Raw genomic sequence first — 20,146 nt, forward strand, 5'->3', positions numbered from 1 at the left:
TAATCATTAGTATTTGACTGTTCTCTGAAGTGGAATAAAAGGATGACATGGGGGAAGAGAAAGGTTGCGATATGAAGGGGGAGATGAGGGAAGCGGAAGCATTAAGAGAGTGAGAGACAAGACTACAAATAAGAGAAGGGAAGGTTGTTTGAAAGAATAGTACCTACGAAAGGGAACGAAGCTGAATAGAGAGATAAGAAAACTCCAATAGGAAGAAAAGCAGAAATAGGGCAATGTGACGTGCAGAGAAGACATCCCAAGGCAGTCTGTGCCCTTACACTGGGGAATCACTAATACAGCTCTAGCTGTCCCTCAGCGCCTCACTTGAACTGGCGCTAGAGCTCAGCGTTTATATAGCGAGTGGGATAGCGCACCAGGTACAGGGTGTAGGGGGGGCTGTTCCATTAGCAGCGGGCAAACTCAATACTAGCACTGCCGTGTCCCGGCTCCGCGCTACCTGTCAGTTTGTACTAAGCGCCCAACAGGTGGGCGTGCCGAATGAGCCTGGGGAAACTGAGAATCTGCAACAGCCCCGCCCCACCTGGGAGGGGTCATTGATTGGCACCGCCCAGTTCCTGGTTTGGGTCCCAATTTGACCCAAAGAGTTGTCAGCAAACATGAATGGAGAATGTCCGGAGTCCGGCGGCCCCAGCCCTGTCACCCCGACCGCTACCCAACCCGGCTGCGACTTGACCTTCAAGGTGCTGTACTTATATCTATATATGTCTGTGTTACATTGGTACCCTCTCTGTATAGCCTGCACTCGCTGGGACACACCTGTACGGAGAGCTACCTGCCATAGCTCTGTATGCATACTCATATACTGCATTCCCATTATATATATATATATCATGTATATACACATCATACTATCCTGTCATATAGACTATACCCCAATATAGAAATATATATGTGTGTATAACCCCACAGCACTGTACATACTGTATCCCAATTACATATATATATACATATGCACAGCACCCTACATACTATCCTATCCTTATATACCCCAATATAGAAATATATATGTGTGTATAACCTCACAGCACTGTACATACTGTATATACTGTATCCCTATTACATATATATATATGCACAGCACCCTACATACTATCCTATCTACCCCAATATAGAAATATATATGTGTATATAACCTCACATCAATCTACATACTGTACATACTGTATCCCTATTACATATATATATATATATGCACAGCACCCTACATACTATCCTATCCTTATATACCCCAATATAGAAATATATATGTGTGTATAACCTCATAGCACTATATATACTGTATCCCTATTACATATATATATATATATATATATATATATATATATGCACAGCACCCTACATACTATCCTATCCTTATATACCCCAATATAGAAATATATATGTGTGTATAACCTCATAGCACTATATATACTGTATCCCTATTACATATATATATATATATGCACAGCACCCTACATACTATCCTATCCTTATATACCCCAATATAGAAATATATATGTGTGTATAACTTCATAGCACTATATATACTGTATCCCTATTACATATATATATATATGCACAGCACCCTACATACTATCCTATCCTTATATACCCCAATATAGAAATATATATGTGTGTATAACCTCATAGCACTATATATACTGTATCCCTATTACATATATATATATATATATGCACAGCACCCTACATACTATCCTATCCTTATATACCCCAATATAGAAATATATATGTGTGTATAACCTCACAGCACTGTACATACTGTATATACTGTATCCCTATTACATATATATATATGCACAGCACCCTACATACTATCCTATCCTTATATACCCCAATATAGAAATATATATGTGTGTATAACCTCATAGCACTATATATACTGTATCCCTATTACATATATATATATATGCACAGCACCCTACATATTATCCTATCCTTATATACCCCAATATAGAAATATATATGTGTGTATAACCTCATAGCACTATATATACTGTATCCCTATTACATATATATATATATATATATATATATATATATATATATATATATGCACAGCACCCTACATACTATCCTATCCTTATATACCCCAATATAGAAATATATATGTGTGTATAACCTCACAGCACTGTACATACTGTATATACTGTATCCCTATTACATATATATATATGCACAGCACCCTACATACTATCCTATCTACCCCAATATAGAAATATATATGTGTATATAACCTCACATCAATCTACATACTGTACATACTGTATCCCTATTACATATATATATATATGCACAGCACCCTACATACTATCCTATCCTTATATACCCCAATATAGAAATATATATGTGTGTATAACCTCACAGCACTGTACATACTGTATATACTGTATCCCTATTACATATATATATATATATATATAGTCCACAGGTATAGCGGTGCACACTGGGAATCCTTTAAAAGTTAGCTTTTATTGAACTATATAAAACTTAATACATGGAGAAATAGGTCAACGTTTCGGCCCCCATCTTGGGCCTTTGTCAAGCATATATATATATATATATATATATATATATATGCACAGCACCCTACATACTATCCTATCTACCCCAATATAGAAATATATATGTGTATATAACCTCACATCACTGTACATACTGTATATACTGTATCCCTATTACATATATATATATGCACAGCACCCTACATACTGCCCTATCCTTATATACTATACCCTAATATAGAAATATATACATAACTTTACTGCACTGTACATACTGTATATACTGTATCCCATTACATATATATATGCACAACATATATATACAACATCTTTGTACATACACTCCTAACTTTGTGTGCTCTGTTCCTGGTATATACACACGGCCGCACTGCTGTGTACTTACTGTCCTACCTGTATATACTGTGTTCCTGGAACATATAAGCCTGCACAGTCCTGTAAGTCCTGGGGGTCATTTATAAACACTGGGCAAATATGCACCTGGGCAGTAACCCACAGCCACCAATAAGATGGTGGCGTTTATTGTTCTACCTGCTGCTGACTTAAAAAAGGTAATCACTGATTGGTTGCTATGGATTACTGCCTAGGTGCAAATTTGCTCAGTGTTTATTAAGGGGCCTGACGGTCCTCCCTGTATATACTATATTTCATTTAGATATATATATTATGGACTGTTCTGCCCCCAATAAGGGGTAATTATATCTTAGTTGGGATCAAGTACAGGTACTGTTTTATTATTACAGAGAAAAGGGAATCATTTAACCATGAAATAAACCCAATAGGGCTGTTCTGCCCCCAATAAGGGGTAATTATATCTTAGTTGGGATCAAGTACAGGTACTGTTTTATTATTACAGAGAAAAGGGAATCATTTAACCATTAAATAAACCCAATAGGGCTGTTCTGCCCCCAATAAGGGGTAATTATATCTTAGTTGGGATCAAGTACAGGTACTGTTTTATTATTACAGAGAAAAGGGAATCATTTAACCATTAAATAAACCCAATAGGGCTGTTCTGCCCCCAATAAGGGGTAATTATATCTTAGTTGGGATCAAGTACAGGTACTGTTTTATTATTACAGAGAAAAGGGAATCATTTAACCATTAAATAAACCCAATAGGACTGTTCTGCCCCCAATAAGGGGTAATTATATCTTAGTTGGGATCAAGTACAGGTACTGTTTTTTTTAATACAGAGGAAAAGGAAGTAATTTAAAAAAAAAAAATGGATTATTTGATTAAAATGGAGTCTATTGGATATGGCCTTCCCCTAAATCTGACTTTCTGGACAGTGGGTTTCTGGGTAACGGATCCCATACCTTTATTATTCCATCCCATACCTGTACTATCTTTACATACTTATATCTATATATATATTTACCTATACCTGTGCAGGGCTGTACTTACTGTTGTCTCCTGATAAACAAACACCCAGATTTGTTTAGTTTGTCCAGGTTTTCAGTAAACACCCATAATCCCTCTGAATTTTCCGACCCCCTTCCCCCCCCCACCCCCCACACACACTAGCAGAGTCTGCTTTCCATATCCTTATGCCACTTTGTAGATCTCATCCATATTGCAACTCCGGCATAGTAGCAAAGGGGATACAGTGTTCAGTGGGGTCACCCGTGTTTTTCTTTTGGGGCGCTCTAACACAGCACAGTGTAGCCTTCTATTTATAAATGTGCGTTTATGGGGACATTATACTGAGTGCTTACAGCCTGGGAAACAATGACAATTGTGTCTGGCATTTCCTGCTGAGAAAAGCCAAGGGACACCTAAGTTTCAGTAATGCCTCCTTCTGAAGTTATGGTTTGCCCAGCTGAATGGCAGCAGGGGGCCCCAACCCAGCTCTGGACTGGGATACAAAAAAAGGCCCTGGCATCTCAAGTACACAGAGGCCCCCACCAGCCCAATAAATAGTGACTGTCTATGGCATCTTACAGCAGCCCCTCTGGCATTTGCCTGAACCCACAGATTGCCAGTCTGGGCCTGGGTCCTGGCATTCCCAGTACCCAGAGGCCCAAACAGCCCCCCCAGCCCAATAAATAGTGACTGTCTATGGCACCTTACAGCAGCCCCTCTGGCATTTGTCTGAACCCACAGATTGCCAGTCTGGGCCTGGGTCCTGGCATTCCAAGTACCCAGAGGCCCAAACAGCCCCCCCAGCCCAATAAATAGTGACTGTCTATGGCATCTTACAGCAGCCCCTCTGGCATTTGCCTGAACCCACAGATTGCCAGTCTGGCCCTGGGTCCTGGCATTCCCAGTACCCAGAGGCCCAAACAGCCCCCCCAGCCCAATAAATAGTGACTGTCTACGGCATCTTACAGCAGCCCCTCTGGCATTTGCCTGAACCCACAGATTGCCAGTCTGGGCCTGGGTCCTGGCATTCCAAGTACCCAGAGGCCCAAACAGCCCCCCCCTAGCCCAATAAATAGTGACTATGGCACCTTACAGCAGCCCCTCTGGCATTTGCCTGAACCCACAGATTGCCAGTCTGGGCCTGGGTCCTGGCATTCCAAGTACCCAGAGGCCCAAACAGCCCCCCCAGCCCAATAAATAGTGACTGTCTATGGCACCTTACAGCAGCCCCTCTGGCATTTGCCTGAACCCACAGATTGCCAGTCTGGGCCTGGGTCCTGGCATTCCAAGTACACAGAGGCCCAAACAGGACTGCAGCTCCCACAGTCCTTTACTAGATGCAGCCGTGGCCTGTGTTCATTTTTGTACTCTCCGTCCTTGTGGAGGCTGGGGCTGGTGTTACACACATAACAATACAGCTGGCAGACAGTGGGTTAATCTCATATCATGTGGCTGCTGAGGTCGGATGCTGCGGTTCTGACAGTTCGCCGTATCTCTGCAGTTACCAGGAGACCGAGCATATGACATGTTCCTGTTAATATGAATTATGTGTGTGCATGTAGCACAACTCTCTGTATTGTATGCTGTAGTTGTGTGTGTGCTTTACACAATCCCCCCTTCTCCCCCCAGTGCGTAGTCCATGTGCGAGCAGGGGCATCAGGCAAAAACTCGATGGGCCTCGCCGAGCCATACATCCCCGGCCCATAGTGTAGGGCAGGGTGGAAGGTGCAAAACACACAACAGATTGCCCCAATTTTTTGCCCTTTACACCCTGCCCTGCACATAATAAATGACCAGCACCCCCCCCCCCCCTAAATACAGCATTGCCTGCATTAGACACATAGGCGCCCCCCGTCCTGCCCCCATACTCGTCCCCTAACTTTTGCTTTATTGCGACATGCAGGTTAGGGATATGCAGGGGCCTCAGACTGCTATGGACCTCTGTACTTGCTGCCTGCCCTATAGCAAGTGTTTGTTTGTGTTAAAGAATGTCTAAATCTTAGCAGCTTTTCTATTGGTCTTCGTTAATTATTTTTTTATAGATTTGAATTATTTGCCTTCCTCTTCCGACTCCAGCTTTCAAATTGGGGTCCCTGACCCCGGCAGCCAAAAAATTCTATTGCTTTTTGGGGCTACAATTTATTGCTATTATTATTTTTTATTACTTATCTCTCCAATCAGACCCTCTCCAGATCATATTCCAGTACCCTGACAACTAGATATCTGCTGAAATTCCAAATTGGAGAGATATTGAACAAAAAGCTTAATTATTAAAAAAAAAAAATGAAGACCAAGTGCATATTGTCTAAAAAGTTGCTAGAAGTTAATTTTCCTGTTTTTTTTTTTTTATTAATTAGACAGTATAAATGTGATAGTTTATTGATATTCTGAGACAGTTTGCACTTGGTCCTCATTTTTTAGCATTTTGTTCCATAGATCTCCAGTTTGGAGATCCAGCAGCTGTCTGGTTGCTATGGGTCCAAGATACCCTAGCGACCAGGCAGTGGTTTGAATGAGAGATTGCAAGATAAATAGGAGAGGGCCTGAACAGAAAGATCAGTCATATCACGTAACAATGACAAAATTGTAGCCTCAAAAGGGCAATAGTTTGGTTGTCAGGGTCAGCGACCTCCTTTGATTGCTGGATAGAGGAAGAAGAATAATTCAAAAACTATAAAAATGTAAAATTAAAACTAATGGGAAAAGTTGCTGAGAATAGGCCACTCAACAATGTACTAGAAATTTGTTTTTTATTTTTTTGCAAGAAACCAAAAGTGCTTAGTAAAGGGAACTTGCGTTTAAAGCTTTACTTCCTGATTGGCTCAGCAGGAAGTTGCCTCTAGTGTCTTATTGCTAAGTAAGTCTGTTGATAAATAGGGCAGTTGTTTAGAGTTGTTTCTGTGCTGTACCTACTATCCTATGGTCTGGTCTGGGCTGAGATTAATAATAGGCCCTACCATGTCCCCACAGGAGTAATAAATAATAACAGCCAATAGCATGATCCTACAGCTGCCCCTAGCATTTGCCCCAATCTATAGGTTGCCACTGTTGTGGTATTATCCCCACTCTCTGCTGAACAAACATTTGTTATGTGCCCCGTGGGGTTCCGTGATTTGTGCATCCAGGACACTTGCCCCAGGGGCTGCGCTTGTGCCACCTCACAGGGTTAGCATTAGGAGGGCATGTTACTGGGGCTGTATAATTGGCCGAGGGCCTGGCCCCGCCCTCTGCGGGTATTTAACGGGTGTAACATTTCAGCTCAGTGTTTTACATGAGGGAGGAGTGAGGCGATGGTGCACCTATTTGTGTGACTAAGGAGGGGTGAGAGGTGAGGCAGAGAATGAGAGGGAGTGCCTTTGTACTGTAACAGGAATAGCCGGCCCTCCAGCTTATGTACAACTAGCAATCCCATGTGCTACTGTACAGTGTGTTTGTGGAAGGAATCCATGCAGCCCCCATAAGTCGTGGTACATAGGTGGTACCAGGCAATTTGTCACTTCACTCCTAGTCACACACCATTCCTTACTGGCTGCAGTCTCGCTCACCTTTCCTTCTACCCCCATATCACACTCCATTCTTTCTACCCCCCCACCCAACTAACCTTTCTTTCTACCGCCATCTAACCCATACTGTTCCTTACTACCCCCCCATCCCACACAGCATTCCTTACTGCCCCCATCTGACTGCCCCACACTCACCTTGCTTTCTACCCCCGTCCCACACACAATTCCTTATTGCGCCCATCCCACACACCATTCCTTACTGCCCCCATCCCACACACCATTCCTTACTGCCCCCATCCCACACACCATTCCTTACTGCCCCCATCCCACACACCATTCCTTACTGCCCCCATCCCACACACCATTCCTTACTGCCCCCATCCCACACACCTTACTGCCCCCATCCCACACACCATTCCTTACTGCCCCTATCTCACACACCATTCCTTACTGCCCCCATCCCACACATCTTACTGCCCCCATCCCACACACCTTACTGCCCCTATCTCACACACCATTCCTTACTGCCCCCATCCCACACACCATTCCTTACTGCCCCCATCCCACACACCTTACTGCCCCCATCCCACACACCATTCCTTACTGCCCCCATCCCACACACCTTACTGCCCCCATCCCACACACCTTACTGCCCCCATCCCACACACCATTCCTTACTGCCCCCATCCCACACACCATTCCTTACTGCCCCCATCCCACACACCATTCCTTACTGCCCCTATCTCACACACCATTCCTTACTGCCCCCATCCCACACATCTTACTGCCCCCATCCCACACACCTTACTGCCCCCATCCCACACACCATTCCTTACTGCCCCCATCCCACACACCATTCCTTACTGCCCCCATCCCACACACCATTCCTTACTGCCCCCATCCCACACACCATTCCTTACTGCCCCTATCTCACACACCATTCCTTACTGCCCCCATCCCACACACCATTCCTTACTGCCCCACCTCACTCAGGGTGCTTAGCACCCATGCTCATTCCCAGCCCTTATGTTCAGGCCACGTGGAGCTAACAGTGTGTCTCTTTCTCCTCAGGTCATGCTCCTGGGTGACTCCGGCGTGGGCAAAACCTGCTTCCTTATGCAGTTCCGAGACGGTGCATTTCTCTCAGGAGCCTTTCTGGCCACAGTTGGCATTGACTTCAGGGTGAGAGATGACAGACAAAGGGTGACTGGAGAGTAATAAACTTTAGATTGGCATCTGGCTGAAATCCATTGGTGGAGAAAAGTTACACATGCCATTGGCCTTACGATGAGCAATGCTGTTCAGGCAAAGCACCTTAGTGAATTCCAAGTCCTAACTGTGATTTAAAATAGGCCCTGGCATTTCATATACACAGAAGCCCAAACAGCCCCCCCCCAGCCCTGGCTGTCTATGGCATCTTACAGCGGCTATTAGCCAGAATGTACAAATTGCCAGTCTGGGCCTGGTGAAGGCCCCACAGACACTGAGACCATGTGAATGGTAGTATATAGAGAGACAGAAGACTATCGTACATATATGATGTCTTTAGAAAAGTCCAGTGGGCAGAACAGCCATGTATGTACAGACACTGGTCCGGCACCAGTCAGGAACCTCATCCTGTGCCACTATACCGTCAGATATACACCCACAGTTAGTAGCTACACCAGCCAAAATGTCCAGACCCAATACCCACGGTACGAGGCGTTTCAGTGATTATCAGTGCTGTAATTATGGGATGGGAGTAATGGTGCTGTCTGTAGGTCCTAGTCACAAGAGATTCCTGTATCGTGTTTATTTATATTTTGTTCTTTTTTTAGTATAAGATTGTCACTGTGGATGGACTAAAGGTGAAATTACAGGTAAGTAGCAAATAAATGTGTGTATATCTAGCATGATAAAGGTGATTTGCATTCGCAGGAAAATTATCTTGAGTTTCGTATTCAGCCAATGTGCAATGAAATACCCAAGATTATGCACATCAATAATACGTCTCACCGAAATCTCACGTTGGCTTCATTCCTGTCTGATACTTACTCCCCCTATCAGCTTTACTCATGTTATACGCACCATCAGACTATTTCCTTGTGTGACACTTATTCCCCCTCTCTTGTATCTTGTGTGATTCTTGCTCCCCCTATCAGCTTTACCCCTGTTATACTCACTGTCTCCATCAGACTATTTCCTTGTGTGACACTTATTCCCCCTATCTTGTATCTTGTATCTTGTATGATACTTACTCCCCCTATCAGCTTTACCCCTGTTATACTCACTGTCTCCATCAGACTATTTCCTTGTGTGACACTTATTCCCCCTATCTTGTATCTTGTATCTTGTATGATACTTACTCCCCCTATCAGCTTTACCCCTGTTATACTCACTGTCTCCATCAGACTATTTCCTTGTGTGACACTTATTCCCCCTCTCTTGTATCTTGTATGATACTTACTCCCCCTATCAGCTTTACCCCTGTTATACTCACTGTCTCCAGCAGACTATTTCCTTGTGTTACACTTATTCCCCCTATCTTGTATCTTGTATGATACTTACTCCCCCTATCAGCTTTACTCCTGTTATACTCACTGTCTCCAGCAGCCTGTTTCCTTGTGTGACACTTCACTCCTCACATGATACTCACTCTTCCTAAATACTTCACTTCTACTGTGATACTCACACGCTTCATCATCTTTATTCCCCCATTTGATACTCACTCTCCAACAATGGCCTCAATTCTCAAATGTACTTACCCTGCCTATTTTAAGGGGGTTCACTCCCTTTATCAGCTCTTCTTTTTACTTCCTTTCCACACTGACTTCACTACTGCACTGATACTAACTCTTGGCCTATTTCCTTGTGTGCTACTCTTCACATCAGCATCACATCATACTCCTTTTCCCCATCTGCTGTCTTCACATTAGCCTTATTCCTCACATTTTAAACACTCTCCCTGTGAATACTCACCCAACTAGTTTCATTCCTGGAATGTTACTTACTTGGCCTTACTACTCACATGATACTCACTCTCTCTTTTGACTTCACCCCTTCACTAACTTCACTACTCCACTGATACTAACTCTTGGCCTATTTCCTTGTGTGCTACTCTTCACATCAGCATCACATTATACTCCCTTTCCCCCACATTTTAAACACTCTCCCTGTGAATACTCACACAAATAGCTTTATTCCTAGAATGTTACTTACTTGGCCTTACTACTCACATGATACTCTATTGAGTTCACACCTTGTGAATACTCACACAAATAGCTTTAGTCCTGGAATGTTTCTTATTTGGCCTTACTACTTATATGATACTCGCTCTATTGACTTCACCCCTTGTGAATACTCGCACAAATAGCTTTATTCCTGGAATGTTACTTACTTGGCCTTACTACTCACATGATACTCAGTGAGCTTAACTCTTTGTGTTATACTCTATGCACCAGTTTTGCCCCTCATGTGATACTTACTCTCCCCAGTTTTATTGTGTGGTATTCTCCACATTGGGCTTTCTCCTTACAAGATACACAACCTCCCCATCAGCTTCACTCTTTATGTAATACTCACCCGCAAACTGAAAACCTTGCTTCGGGGGACACTTTTTGCCGCCCTTGATAACTTTAAAAGCTGAATTTCTGTTTTTTGGCATGGATTTACCCGAATCCTGCAGGAAAAAGGCCGAATCTTGGCCGAATCCTGAACCTAATCCCAAACCGAATCCTGGATTTGGTGCATCCCTACTCCTAAAAAAGTAGGCTTGTTCCCCTTGCAACCAGAGTGCTGCATTTCTAACTGCCACCAAGATGGTACAATGACTGTGCCGTCATAAAGGCAGTGCCCTGTAGGGCAAACAGAACACTTTTATCTTCCTTAGGGGGTATCGGAAGCAAGGGACAGGAGTGGGTTAATGTGAGCTTTGATCTGCCCACTAGATGGTGCTGATGTTGCTAATCAACAGACATCCTGATGTCTTTCCCCGCTCCTCAGCCTGCTTCTACTCATTATGAATTCAATAAATTCCATATGATTTGGTGTAGAGAATTGCCTCTAGGACTGAACTGCAACTCCCAGTGATTGGCAGTTCAAGGGTGGCCATTAAAAAGCAGATCCCTGATTGGCTGTGGTCACTGCAGTCCTGAATGCCGTGGTTCAGGTTTATTCTGATGCTGTTCGACAATGCATTGTAGCACTTGACTACTGGAACCATAGATTTTATGACGTGTGGCATGTACAGTGAAACCTCAATTTTAAATGGACTGTCCCCCCCATTTAGTTAACTTTTAGTATAATGTTCAGACAATTTGTGAATGGTCTTCATGTATTATTTATTGTGGTTTTTCAGTTATTTAGATTCTTGTTCAGCAGCTCCCCAGTTTTGCCTTTCAGTAGCTTTCTGGTTGCTATGGTCATATTTATCCTAGCAACCAGGCAGTGGTTTTAATAAGAGATTGTACTAAGTATAGTAGAGGGACTGAATAGGAATGCAAACACAGACTAACCGGTCTGTTTGTTATATGCTTCCCAGATCTGGGACACAGCCGGACAGGAGCGATTCCGCAGTGTGACGCACGCCTACTACAGGGATGCGCAGGGTAAGTTGCATGCCCGGTAGCCCTGCATGTAGCCAAAGTGACAGGAGGCGGAGATATAGCTTTTTTTTATCTTTTGCAGCCCTTCTCTTGCTTTATGATATCACAAGCAAAACATCATTTGACAACATTCGGGTATGTGCCAATCTGCTCCCCACCCAGTAACTGCAACATCCTTAACACAACATTATTACTAAACATACCAGTATGCTGCCTTCACATTCCCATGCATCTGACTTTCCGACACCAACCTCTTCATTAAAAATCTGCTCACCAACCTGCTATGTAGTAATATATGTGGGCCCTGTTTTTATGAAAATAATGGGCCCCAATGTGTCTTTACCCTCTGCACCACCCTGCCCCTATTCAAGGACAATATCAGAGCTTTCGGACTTTGTGTTTTCCAGATAAGGGATCTTTCCATGATTTAAGGGCTAATTATATCTTAGTTGGGATCAAGTACAGGTACTGTTTTATTATTACAGAGAAAAGGGAATCATTTAACCATTAAATAAACCCAATAGGACTGTTCTGCCCCCAATAAGGGGTAATTATATCTTAGTTGGGATCAAGTACAGGTACTGTTTTATTATTACAGAAAAAAGGGAATCATTTAACCATTAAATAAACCCAATAGGGCTGTTCTGCCCCCAATAAGGGGTAATTATATCTTAGTTGGGATCAAGTACAGGTACTGTTTTATTATTACAGAGAAAAGGGAATCATTTAACCATTAAATAAACCCAATAGGGCAGTTCTGCCCCCAATAAGGGGTAATTATATCTTAGTTGGGATCAAGTACAGGTACTGTTTTATTATTACAGAGAAAAGGGAATCATTTAACCATTAAATAAATCCAATAGGACTGTTGTGCCCCCAATAAGGGGTAATTATATCTTAGTTGGGATCAAGTACAGGTACTGTTTTATTATTACAGAAAAAAGGGAATCATTTAACCATTAAATAAACCCAATAGGGCAGTTCTGCTCCCAATAAGGGGTAATTATATCTTAGTTGGTATTATTCATCAGCCACAGTGCCATGGAGGTCAGAAACATGTGCTGTCCCTCTTGGATCAAGAACTGCCTGCGTTAGGCAGTGCTCAGTGCAAAAGGTGTGGCCGGGGGGTGGCATGTAGGTATTCCCCCACTCTCCTCTTAACTTGTGTGTCTTTCAAAGGTGCTGCCTGTATCAGTGCCCTGTCCCTATCTCCTGCCCCATATGGACAGGGCCACCTGTGCCTCCTGATGCTGCGCTGTGCTGCTTGCACTGGATTTACAGAGTGCAGTGAACCCAGGGGCACAAGTGCTTCTTAAGCGATCACTACTTGCCCCCCTTAGCACTCAAGAACTTGTGTAACGTAAATGACCTTGTTGGATTCATACATTTCTAAAAGAAGCACAGGCCCTGGAAAAATTTAGCAGTTGGATTCACTGGGGGGTCCCCAACATATTCAGCTTTTCTTGATGTTTTAATGAGATTAGGAGGGGTGACAAGAGGAAAGGGGGCATTTTGACTGCCACAGTTCTCCTCTGGAGGGCAGTCGTGGTTAAATTGCCCAGTGTGCCCCTAACAAAACAGACATTTGTTCATACTCTCACTGCCTGGTTACTAACTGCCAGGCCTACATTTCTTACATCACCCATTGCTCCGTTACTGCACACACCTTCATATGTCAACTCTGTTTCTTTACTCAAGTCTTTTGTGTGACACCCAGCTCCCTCCCCTGTTGTGTTTCTTAGGCCTGGCTCACGGATATTCATGAATATGCACAAAAGGATGTGGTCATCATTCTGCTTGGCAATAAGGTGCGTACCGCTTCCTTCTAAGCTCACTGTGCTGTAACTAACTCACCGGCTTTAGAAATGGCAGCCGGCCACCTGTTAACCCAACAGTGCTTGTAGAGCTCAACCTTTCAATAAGAAAAGAAATCAAAGGGGTCATTTACCTTTAAATTAACTTTTATTATAACATAGAAAGCTCTGTTCTGAGACTAATTTGCTTTTGGTCTTCATTTTTTATTATTTGCGGTTTTTGAATGATTTCGCTGTTTGTTCAGCAGTTTTTGGTTGCTAGTGTCCAATGTAACTTAGCAATCACACGGCAGTTTGAAAGCAAGAGAGGATTATGAATAGAGAAGGGCCTAAATAGAAAGATAGGTAGGTCACAGGAAAGGTCATTCATAACCTCCAGTAACGTTCAGAGCTGAATCGGCTGATATACAGGTAGAATCAGGGCCGGATTTCACTTCTGGGCACCCCGAGGCCGCCCCTGCCCCCCCACGAGTGCACATGCGCGATCGCACATTTAAACTCCCATACGGAGCAGTGGGGAGAGATCCCGACTGCTCCATATGGGAGCCAAATTTAAAAATTCTGTTGCGGCGGGGCGGCATGACGCCCCTAAACTTGTGCCGCCCTAGGCCCGGGCCTTTGTAACCTTTTCACAAATCCGGGCCTGGGTAGAATCAACAGAATTCACAAACAGTGGTTATTATGCACCGATTCTAATTTCTATACCCTGTGCCGCCCTAGGCCCGGGCCTTTGTGGCCTTTTCACAAATCCGGGCCTGGGTAGAATCAACAGAATTCACAAACAGTGGTTATTATGCACCGATTCTAATTTCTATACCCTGTGATTACAGAATGATATGGATGCAGCCCGGATCATAGAGACTGAGGATGGGGAGTCTCTGGCAAAGGTCAGAATATGGATTATGTTGCTAAATAACTCTTTTTATAACTCTTTTATTTTGTCTTTCTAACCACTATCCCTTTCTCTTTATGTCAACTTTAGGAATACGGAGTGCCCTTTATGGAGACGAGCGCCAAGAGTGGCGTCAATGTGGAGCTGGCATTTTTAGCTGTGGCCAAGTAAGTGTCAGTAATAATTCTCTAATAACGGAGAACTTTGATTGGCCCAGACACTTGTATAGAAAGGACCCACCTTCTGTACTTCATTGTTTGAATTTCTAACCAGTGATTGCCTTGCGTGCAACAAATAAAGTTAGACTTTAATCTGACGTGCAGGATTACAAACCCAGGAATCACAAGCTGGGAGGCCCTGTTATTTATTAATAGGATTTGGGTGAGGAAGATCAGGCCCAGCTGCAAAATACCATCTGTAACAGTGTAACAGTCTCACTTCTGGATGGTCATTTCCACAATTTCCTATTCCTAGGTAAATAATATACAAAATAAATAAATAGTCTGGAAATGTTAACCCTAAAATGCATAATTAATATTTAATAATTAGATTGAAGAATTGGCTACTCAGCCCCCAACCTGAACACAGAATATATACTGGAAATATCAACACTAGATAAAGCCCTGTATAATATACAAAGTGCCATTTATAACTCTGCCTCTTGCATATAATGTCAGATAACAATTATATATATATCTGTTATATACTGTATATATTATATGTTACCCCATTAAGCTTTTTTTGCTTTGTATTATTTCAATGACTGTACCATGCACAGTTGTGGGGATGGTACTAGCAAGAAAATGACACGTGTGGCATTAGTCTAGATTTACTGGGCAGGAAGACTTGTCACATCTGTGGCTAATAAACCAGCTATGAGCCATTTTGCACTTTTGTGTCATTCTGACCTTTATCTACATTGACACCAAACCAGGTATTTAGCACAAAAAGTATTTTTAAAATACTATTGGTCTGGGAGGCTACAAATTTATTGTTATTGTTACCTTTTATTATTTATCTTTCTATTCAGGCCCTCTCCTATTCATATTGCAGGCTCTCATTCAAACCCATGCCTGGCTGCTAGGGTAAATTAGACCCTAGCAACTAGATACCTGCTAAAGCACACTGCAGAGTTGCTAAACCAAAAGCTCAAAAATTCGAAAAGCACAAAATAAAAAATGAAGGACAGTTGTAAATCATCTCGGAATGTCACTGTCATTGTACTAAAAGTTAATTTAACTACCCATTTAAACCATGTGGCTATTCATATTTGGCTAGGGGGTGATGCAATGCACTGATAGGCTGGAGCAGGCCTGGACTGCAATTCAAAATAGGTTGTGGCATTTCAGGTACACAGAGGCCCAAACAGCTCAATAAATAGTGAGTGTCTATGGCACCTTACAGCAGCCCCTCTGGCATTTGCCTGAACCCACAGATTGCCAGTCTGGGCCTGGGTCCTGGCATTCCAAGTACCCAGAGGCCCAAACAGCCCCCCCAGCCCAATAAATAGGGACTGTCTATGGCACCTTACAGCAGCCCCTCTGGCATTTACCTGAACCCACAGATTGCCAGTCTGGGCCTGGGCCCTGGCATTCCAAGTACCCAGAGACCCAAACAGCCCCCCCCCCACCCCAGCCCAATAAATAGTGACTGTCTATGGCACCTTACAGCAGCCCCTCTGGCATTTGCCTGAACCCACAGATTGCGAGTCTGGGCCTGGGCCCTGGCATTCCAAGTACCCAGAGGCCCAAACAGCCCCCCCAGCCCAATAAATAGTGACTGTCTATGGCACCTTACAGCAGCCCCTCTGGTGATAGCCAGTCCAGGCCTGGGCTGGAGGAATTCACATCAGGACTTAAGTCAGTCAGATACGTGCACTGCCCTTTGGCCACTGTGCAGGGGGAATGGACAGTGCAGTGATAGGTGGGGGCAGAGGTATTAACCAGATCCCAAAGCAGCACAGTTATGAATGATAGGGAAAAGCATGGCTCCGTTATACTGTATTTTGCTTTAAGAAAAAAAAATAGATTTTCAGATCAAGTTCTCCTATAAAATAGCTGAGTTTGCTGGTTTCGTACTTCAGTTCTGAGGGAAGTAATTGTGGTCAACCCTCAAGTTATATTTATTTATTTGGTGCTTTAGTTATTAAATTATTTATCATATGGCTGTGTCCTTTTATTGCACGAATAGCAGAGCAATGTCAGTGTGCAGTTGGCGTGGCTTCCCAGGTGGCAGACTAATGAATTAGCCCTGAGCTGCATTTAGCAGCCCCCGCCTGTCCCATAACCCACACGGTGACCTTTGGCCGCATTTGGTGTTTTCTTGGATATCACTCACTCATTACTGGGAGCATTGCTCTGTTGCTTTTGTATTCTTAGGAGTTAAAAATTGCAAATGTGGAGATACAATATATTTATTAGCCACGCTAGAATGCAGGCCCAGACTGGCAATCTGTGGGTTTGGGCAAATGCCAGAGGGGCTGCTGTAAGATGCCATAGGCAGTCACTATTTATTGGGCTGGGGGGGGCTGTTTGGGTCTCTGGGTACTTGGAATGCCAGGACCCAGGCCCAGACTGGCAATCTGTGGGTTCAGGCAAATGCCAGAGGGGCTGCTGTAAGATGCCATAGACAGTCACTATTTATTGGGCTGGGGGGGCTGTTTGGGCCTCTGGGTACTTGGAATGCCAGGACCCAGGCCCAGACTGGCAATCTGTGGGTTCAGGCAAATGCCAGAGGGGCTGCTGTAAGAGGCCATAGACAGTCACTATTTATTAGGCTGGGGGGCTGTTTGGGCCTCTGTGTACTTGGAATGCCAGGGCCCAGGCCCAGACTGGCAATCTGTGGGTTCTGGCAAATGCCAGAGGGGCTGCTGTAAGGTGCCATAGACAGTCACTATTTATTGGGCTGGGGGGGCTGTTTGGGTCTCTGGGTACTTGGAATGCCAGGACCCAGGCCCAGACTGGCAATCTGTGGGTTCAGGCAAATGCCAGAGGGGCTGCTGTAAGGTGCCATAGACAGTCACTATTTATTGGGCTGGGGGGGCTGTTTGGGTCTCTGTGTACTTGGAATGCCAGGACCCAGGCCCAGACTGGCAATCTGTGGGTTCAGGCAAATGCCAGAGGGGCTGCTGTAAGGTGCCATAGTCACTATTTATTGGGCCTGTGGGGGCTGTTTAGGCCTCTGTGTACTTGGAATGCCAGGACCCAGGCCCAGACTGGCAATCTGTGGGTTCAGGCAAATGCCAGAGGGGCTGCTGTAAGGTGCCATAGTCACTATTTATTGGGCCTGTGGGGGCTGTTTAGGCCTCTGTGTACTTGGAATGCCTGGGCCTTTCTTGAATCTCAGTCCAGACTTGCATGAGGGTTTAGGTGTGCAGCACAGTAACACAGTGTAGGGGGGCAAATATTTGTTTAAAGGGGAACCTGAGAACCTCAAGTTACGCCACTTTTCCATTTCACCCCTGAGAGACAAGAAGGCATGGCATGGAATCTTTTGTGATTAGATAATAGATAGATTGAAGATGCATAGAATGATGTTGATGTTTGCACAGTTGATAGTTAATGGTGTTGCTGAAAGGTCTTGCAGTCATTGTTCTCTATATAAGCTATCTTTTCCTCTTTAGGGAGCTAAAGGAGAGGGCTTCAGTGAAGGAGGAACGCTCATTTCAGATCCATAATTACATTGATTCCAAGAAGAAGAAAGACAACTGCTGTGCCAATTGACTTGGTGGGGTGTAGTCTATAAAACAGCACCCGTTTCCCATCGCTACCAGCACTTTTAGATCTGGAACAAAGGAGCCACCCCATTACATTCTAATCGCACCCCATTAAAAGAATGCACTCAACTCCCACAGGCTCTGCCAAACTCAGGAAGAAAAAGGGAACCCACGTATCAGGAGGAAGAGACGGACGTCATTCCCCACATGATAAGAACACATTCCATAAGCGTGAAGCGCGTTGATACCCTAAGTAAACACATGCGCCCGCCTTTGGGGATCCATCCAAGTACAGAGAAGCTCTTTGCGCTTTATGGAAGAAATGATGTGCCAAACAGACTTGTTCTCATGTTAATCTTCACAAACAGCAGCATTTGTGTAAGTGCCAAGTTACCCGTTACCCCTTGTTCCTGTGCCACGGTGCCTGCCAGACACATGTTTACATTTTGTAGTTTAAAGGGGCAGTTCCTGTTGCCCTTGGATATAATTTTAGCTAAATGCTGCTGAGATATCGGCATTGACTCTGGAGAATCTGGAAACAGGAACAGACAAAGAACTTTCTTTGTGCTTTTTTTATTTTATTTTATAACACCATAAATAAATATGAGATGCCATAAAGACGCCAACATACTGGGAGTGTTTTTCACACTCACATGCAGACTTGTGAGGCTGTGCGATCGATATGCGGTTACTTTTACATAAACTAATTCTGATTCTGTTTATCATTCGTGGTCATTTTTTCTGTTTGTTTTTAAGCATCTCATCGGTTTTGCCATTTAAGTTTGATATTTACCCTGCGGTCAGGTTGCTAGACTCCCCGTCCGTGGCAACCAGGCTATTGTGTAATTGTCAAAATAAAAGATAAACAAGACAGGGCTGAACTGAAGAAAGATAAGCAGTAATTACAATACAAATCAAGCCGCACCATTTGCCAGTATCTGGTTGCTGAGGTCACTAATCCTAGTGATTAGATAGCACGCTAGGTTTCACTATGAAAAGAGGCTGGATACGAAGGAAATCAAACACTACGAAAATAAAAACCAAACTAAGATTACACCACCAGCAGGCACAATTATTAAAAAGGTCAACTTCCCTTATAAAATTGATATGCTTCGTTGGACCCAGAATTGGTGTATATGTGGGAAAGGTGGCTGTTTTTCCGCTTATAAAAAGTCAGGGGCAGCAGTCCAAAATGAAGCAATAGCTAATGAGGCTAGAGGTATTAGAAATGCAGAGAGCTTGCCATGGGGATAACTTGGAAATGTCAGATGGACTAGAAATACACTTTTGTGCCTCAGGAAAATAGCATTGCACTATTTTGGGGTAATGTTTGTACCTTTAATTTTTAGAAATTACTCTTGGTCGTCAAGCTAAGGGGGACCTTCCCCTCCCAGCATTCTCTGCTGGCAGTGGCATGGAGGGAATGGCTTAATAAAACAGAAACAGGGCAACTGAGTATCTTAAGAGCCTGAAATGTTAGGGGGCATTTGCCAATAGTACAGGAGCAAGTGCTGGGGTGCTGAGGAGTGTATAATTGTAGGACTAATATCACAAGTGGTGTTTTCTCCACTGGCAGAGAAAATACCAATTGCTGCTATTAACTCTGACTCAAGCAGCACCAACCAGGGCCACCATTAGAAATCACGGGGCCCCACCCCCAGTGGCCCGTCCCATCAGTACAAAGGACATACAGACATCATCTTTGGCGGCGGCTCCGGCGACTTCAGACTCCTC

General features: G+C 43.8%; 1 protein-coding gene across 1 annotated transcript; it reads left to right on the forward strand.

Annotated features, from left to right (window-relative positions):
* The first annotated feature begins 544 nt into the window (after window positions 1-544).
* rab37 (RAB37, member RAS oncogene family) lies at window positions 545-19,134 on the forward strand. Its single transcript, XM_002939563.5, has 9 exons — window positions 545-701; window positions 8,480-8,590; window positions 9,226-9,267; window positions 11,928-11,994; window positions 12,074-12,126; window positions 13,734-13,799; window positions 14,636-14,692; window positions 14,788-14,864; window positions 18,320-19,134. The coding sequence occupies exons 1-9, from the start codon at window positions 618-620 to the stop codon at window positions 18,417-18,419; spliced, it is 657 nt and encodes a 218-aa protein (XP_002939609.1). The 5' UTR covers window positions 545-617; the 3' UTR covers window positions 18,420-19,134.
* The last annotated feature ends 1,012 nt before the right edge of the window (window positions 19,135-20,146 follow it).

The sequence above is a fragment of the Xenopus tropicalis genome, chromosome 10 (genome assembly GCF_000004195.4).
Source record: "Xenopus tropicalis strain Nigerian chromosome 10, UCB_Xtro_10.0, whole genome shotgun sequence".
Lineage (NCBI taxonomy): Eukaryota > Metazoa > Chordata > Amphibia > Anura > Pipidae > Xenopus > Xenopus tropicalis.

What these genes read in the sequence shown, in the direction of transcription:
- rab37 (XM_002939563.5), top strand. Translation starts at nt 618, where the DNA reads ATGAATGGAGAATGTCCGGAGTCCGGCGGCCCCAGCCCTGTCACCCCG. An exon ending in GCTGCGACTTGACCTTCAAG is followed by an intron (nt 702 to 8,479) that starts GTGCTGTACTTA and finishes CTTTCTCCTCAG; the next exon opens with GTCATGCTCCTGGGTGACTC. An exon ending in GCATTTTTAGCTGTGGCCAA is followed by an intron (nt 14,865 to 18,319) that starts GTAAGTGTCAGT and finishes TTTCCTCTTTAG; the next exon opens with GGAGCTAAAGGAGAGGGCTT.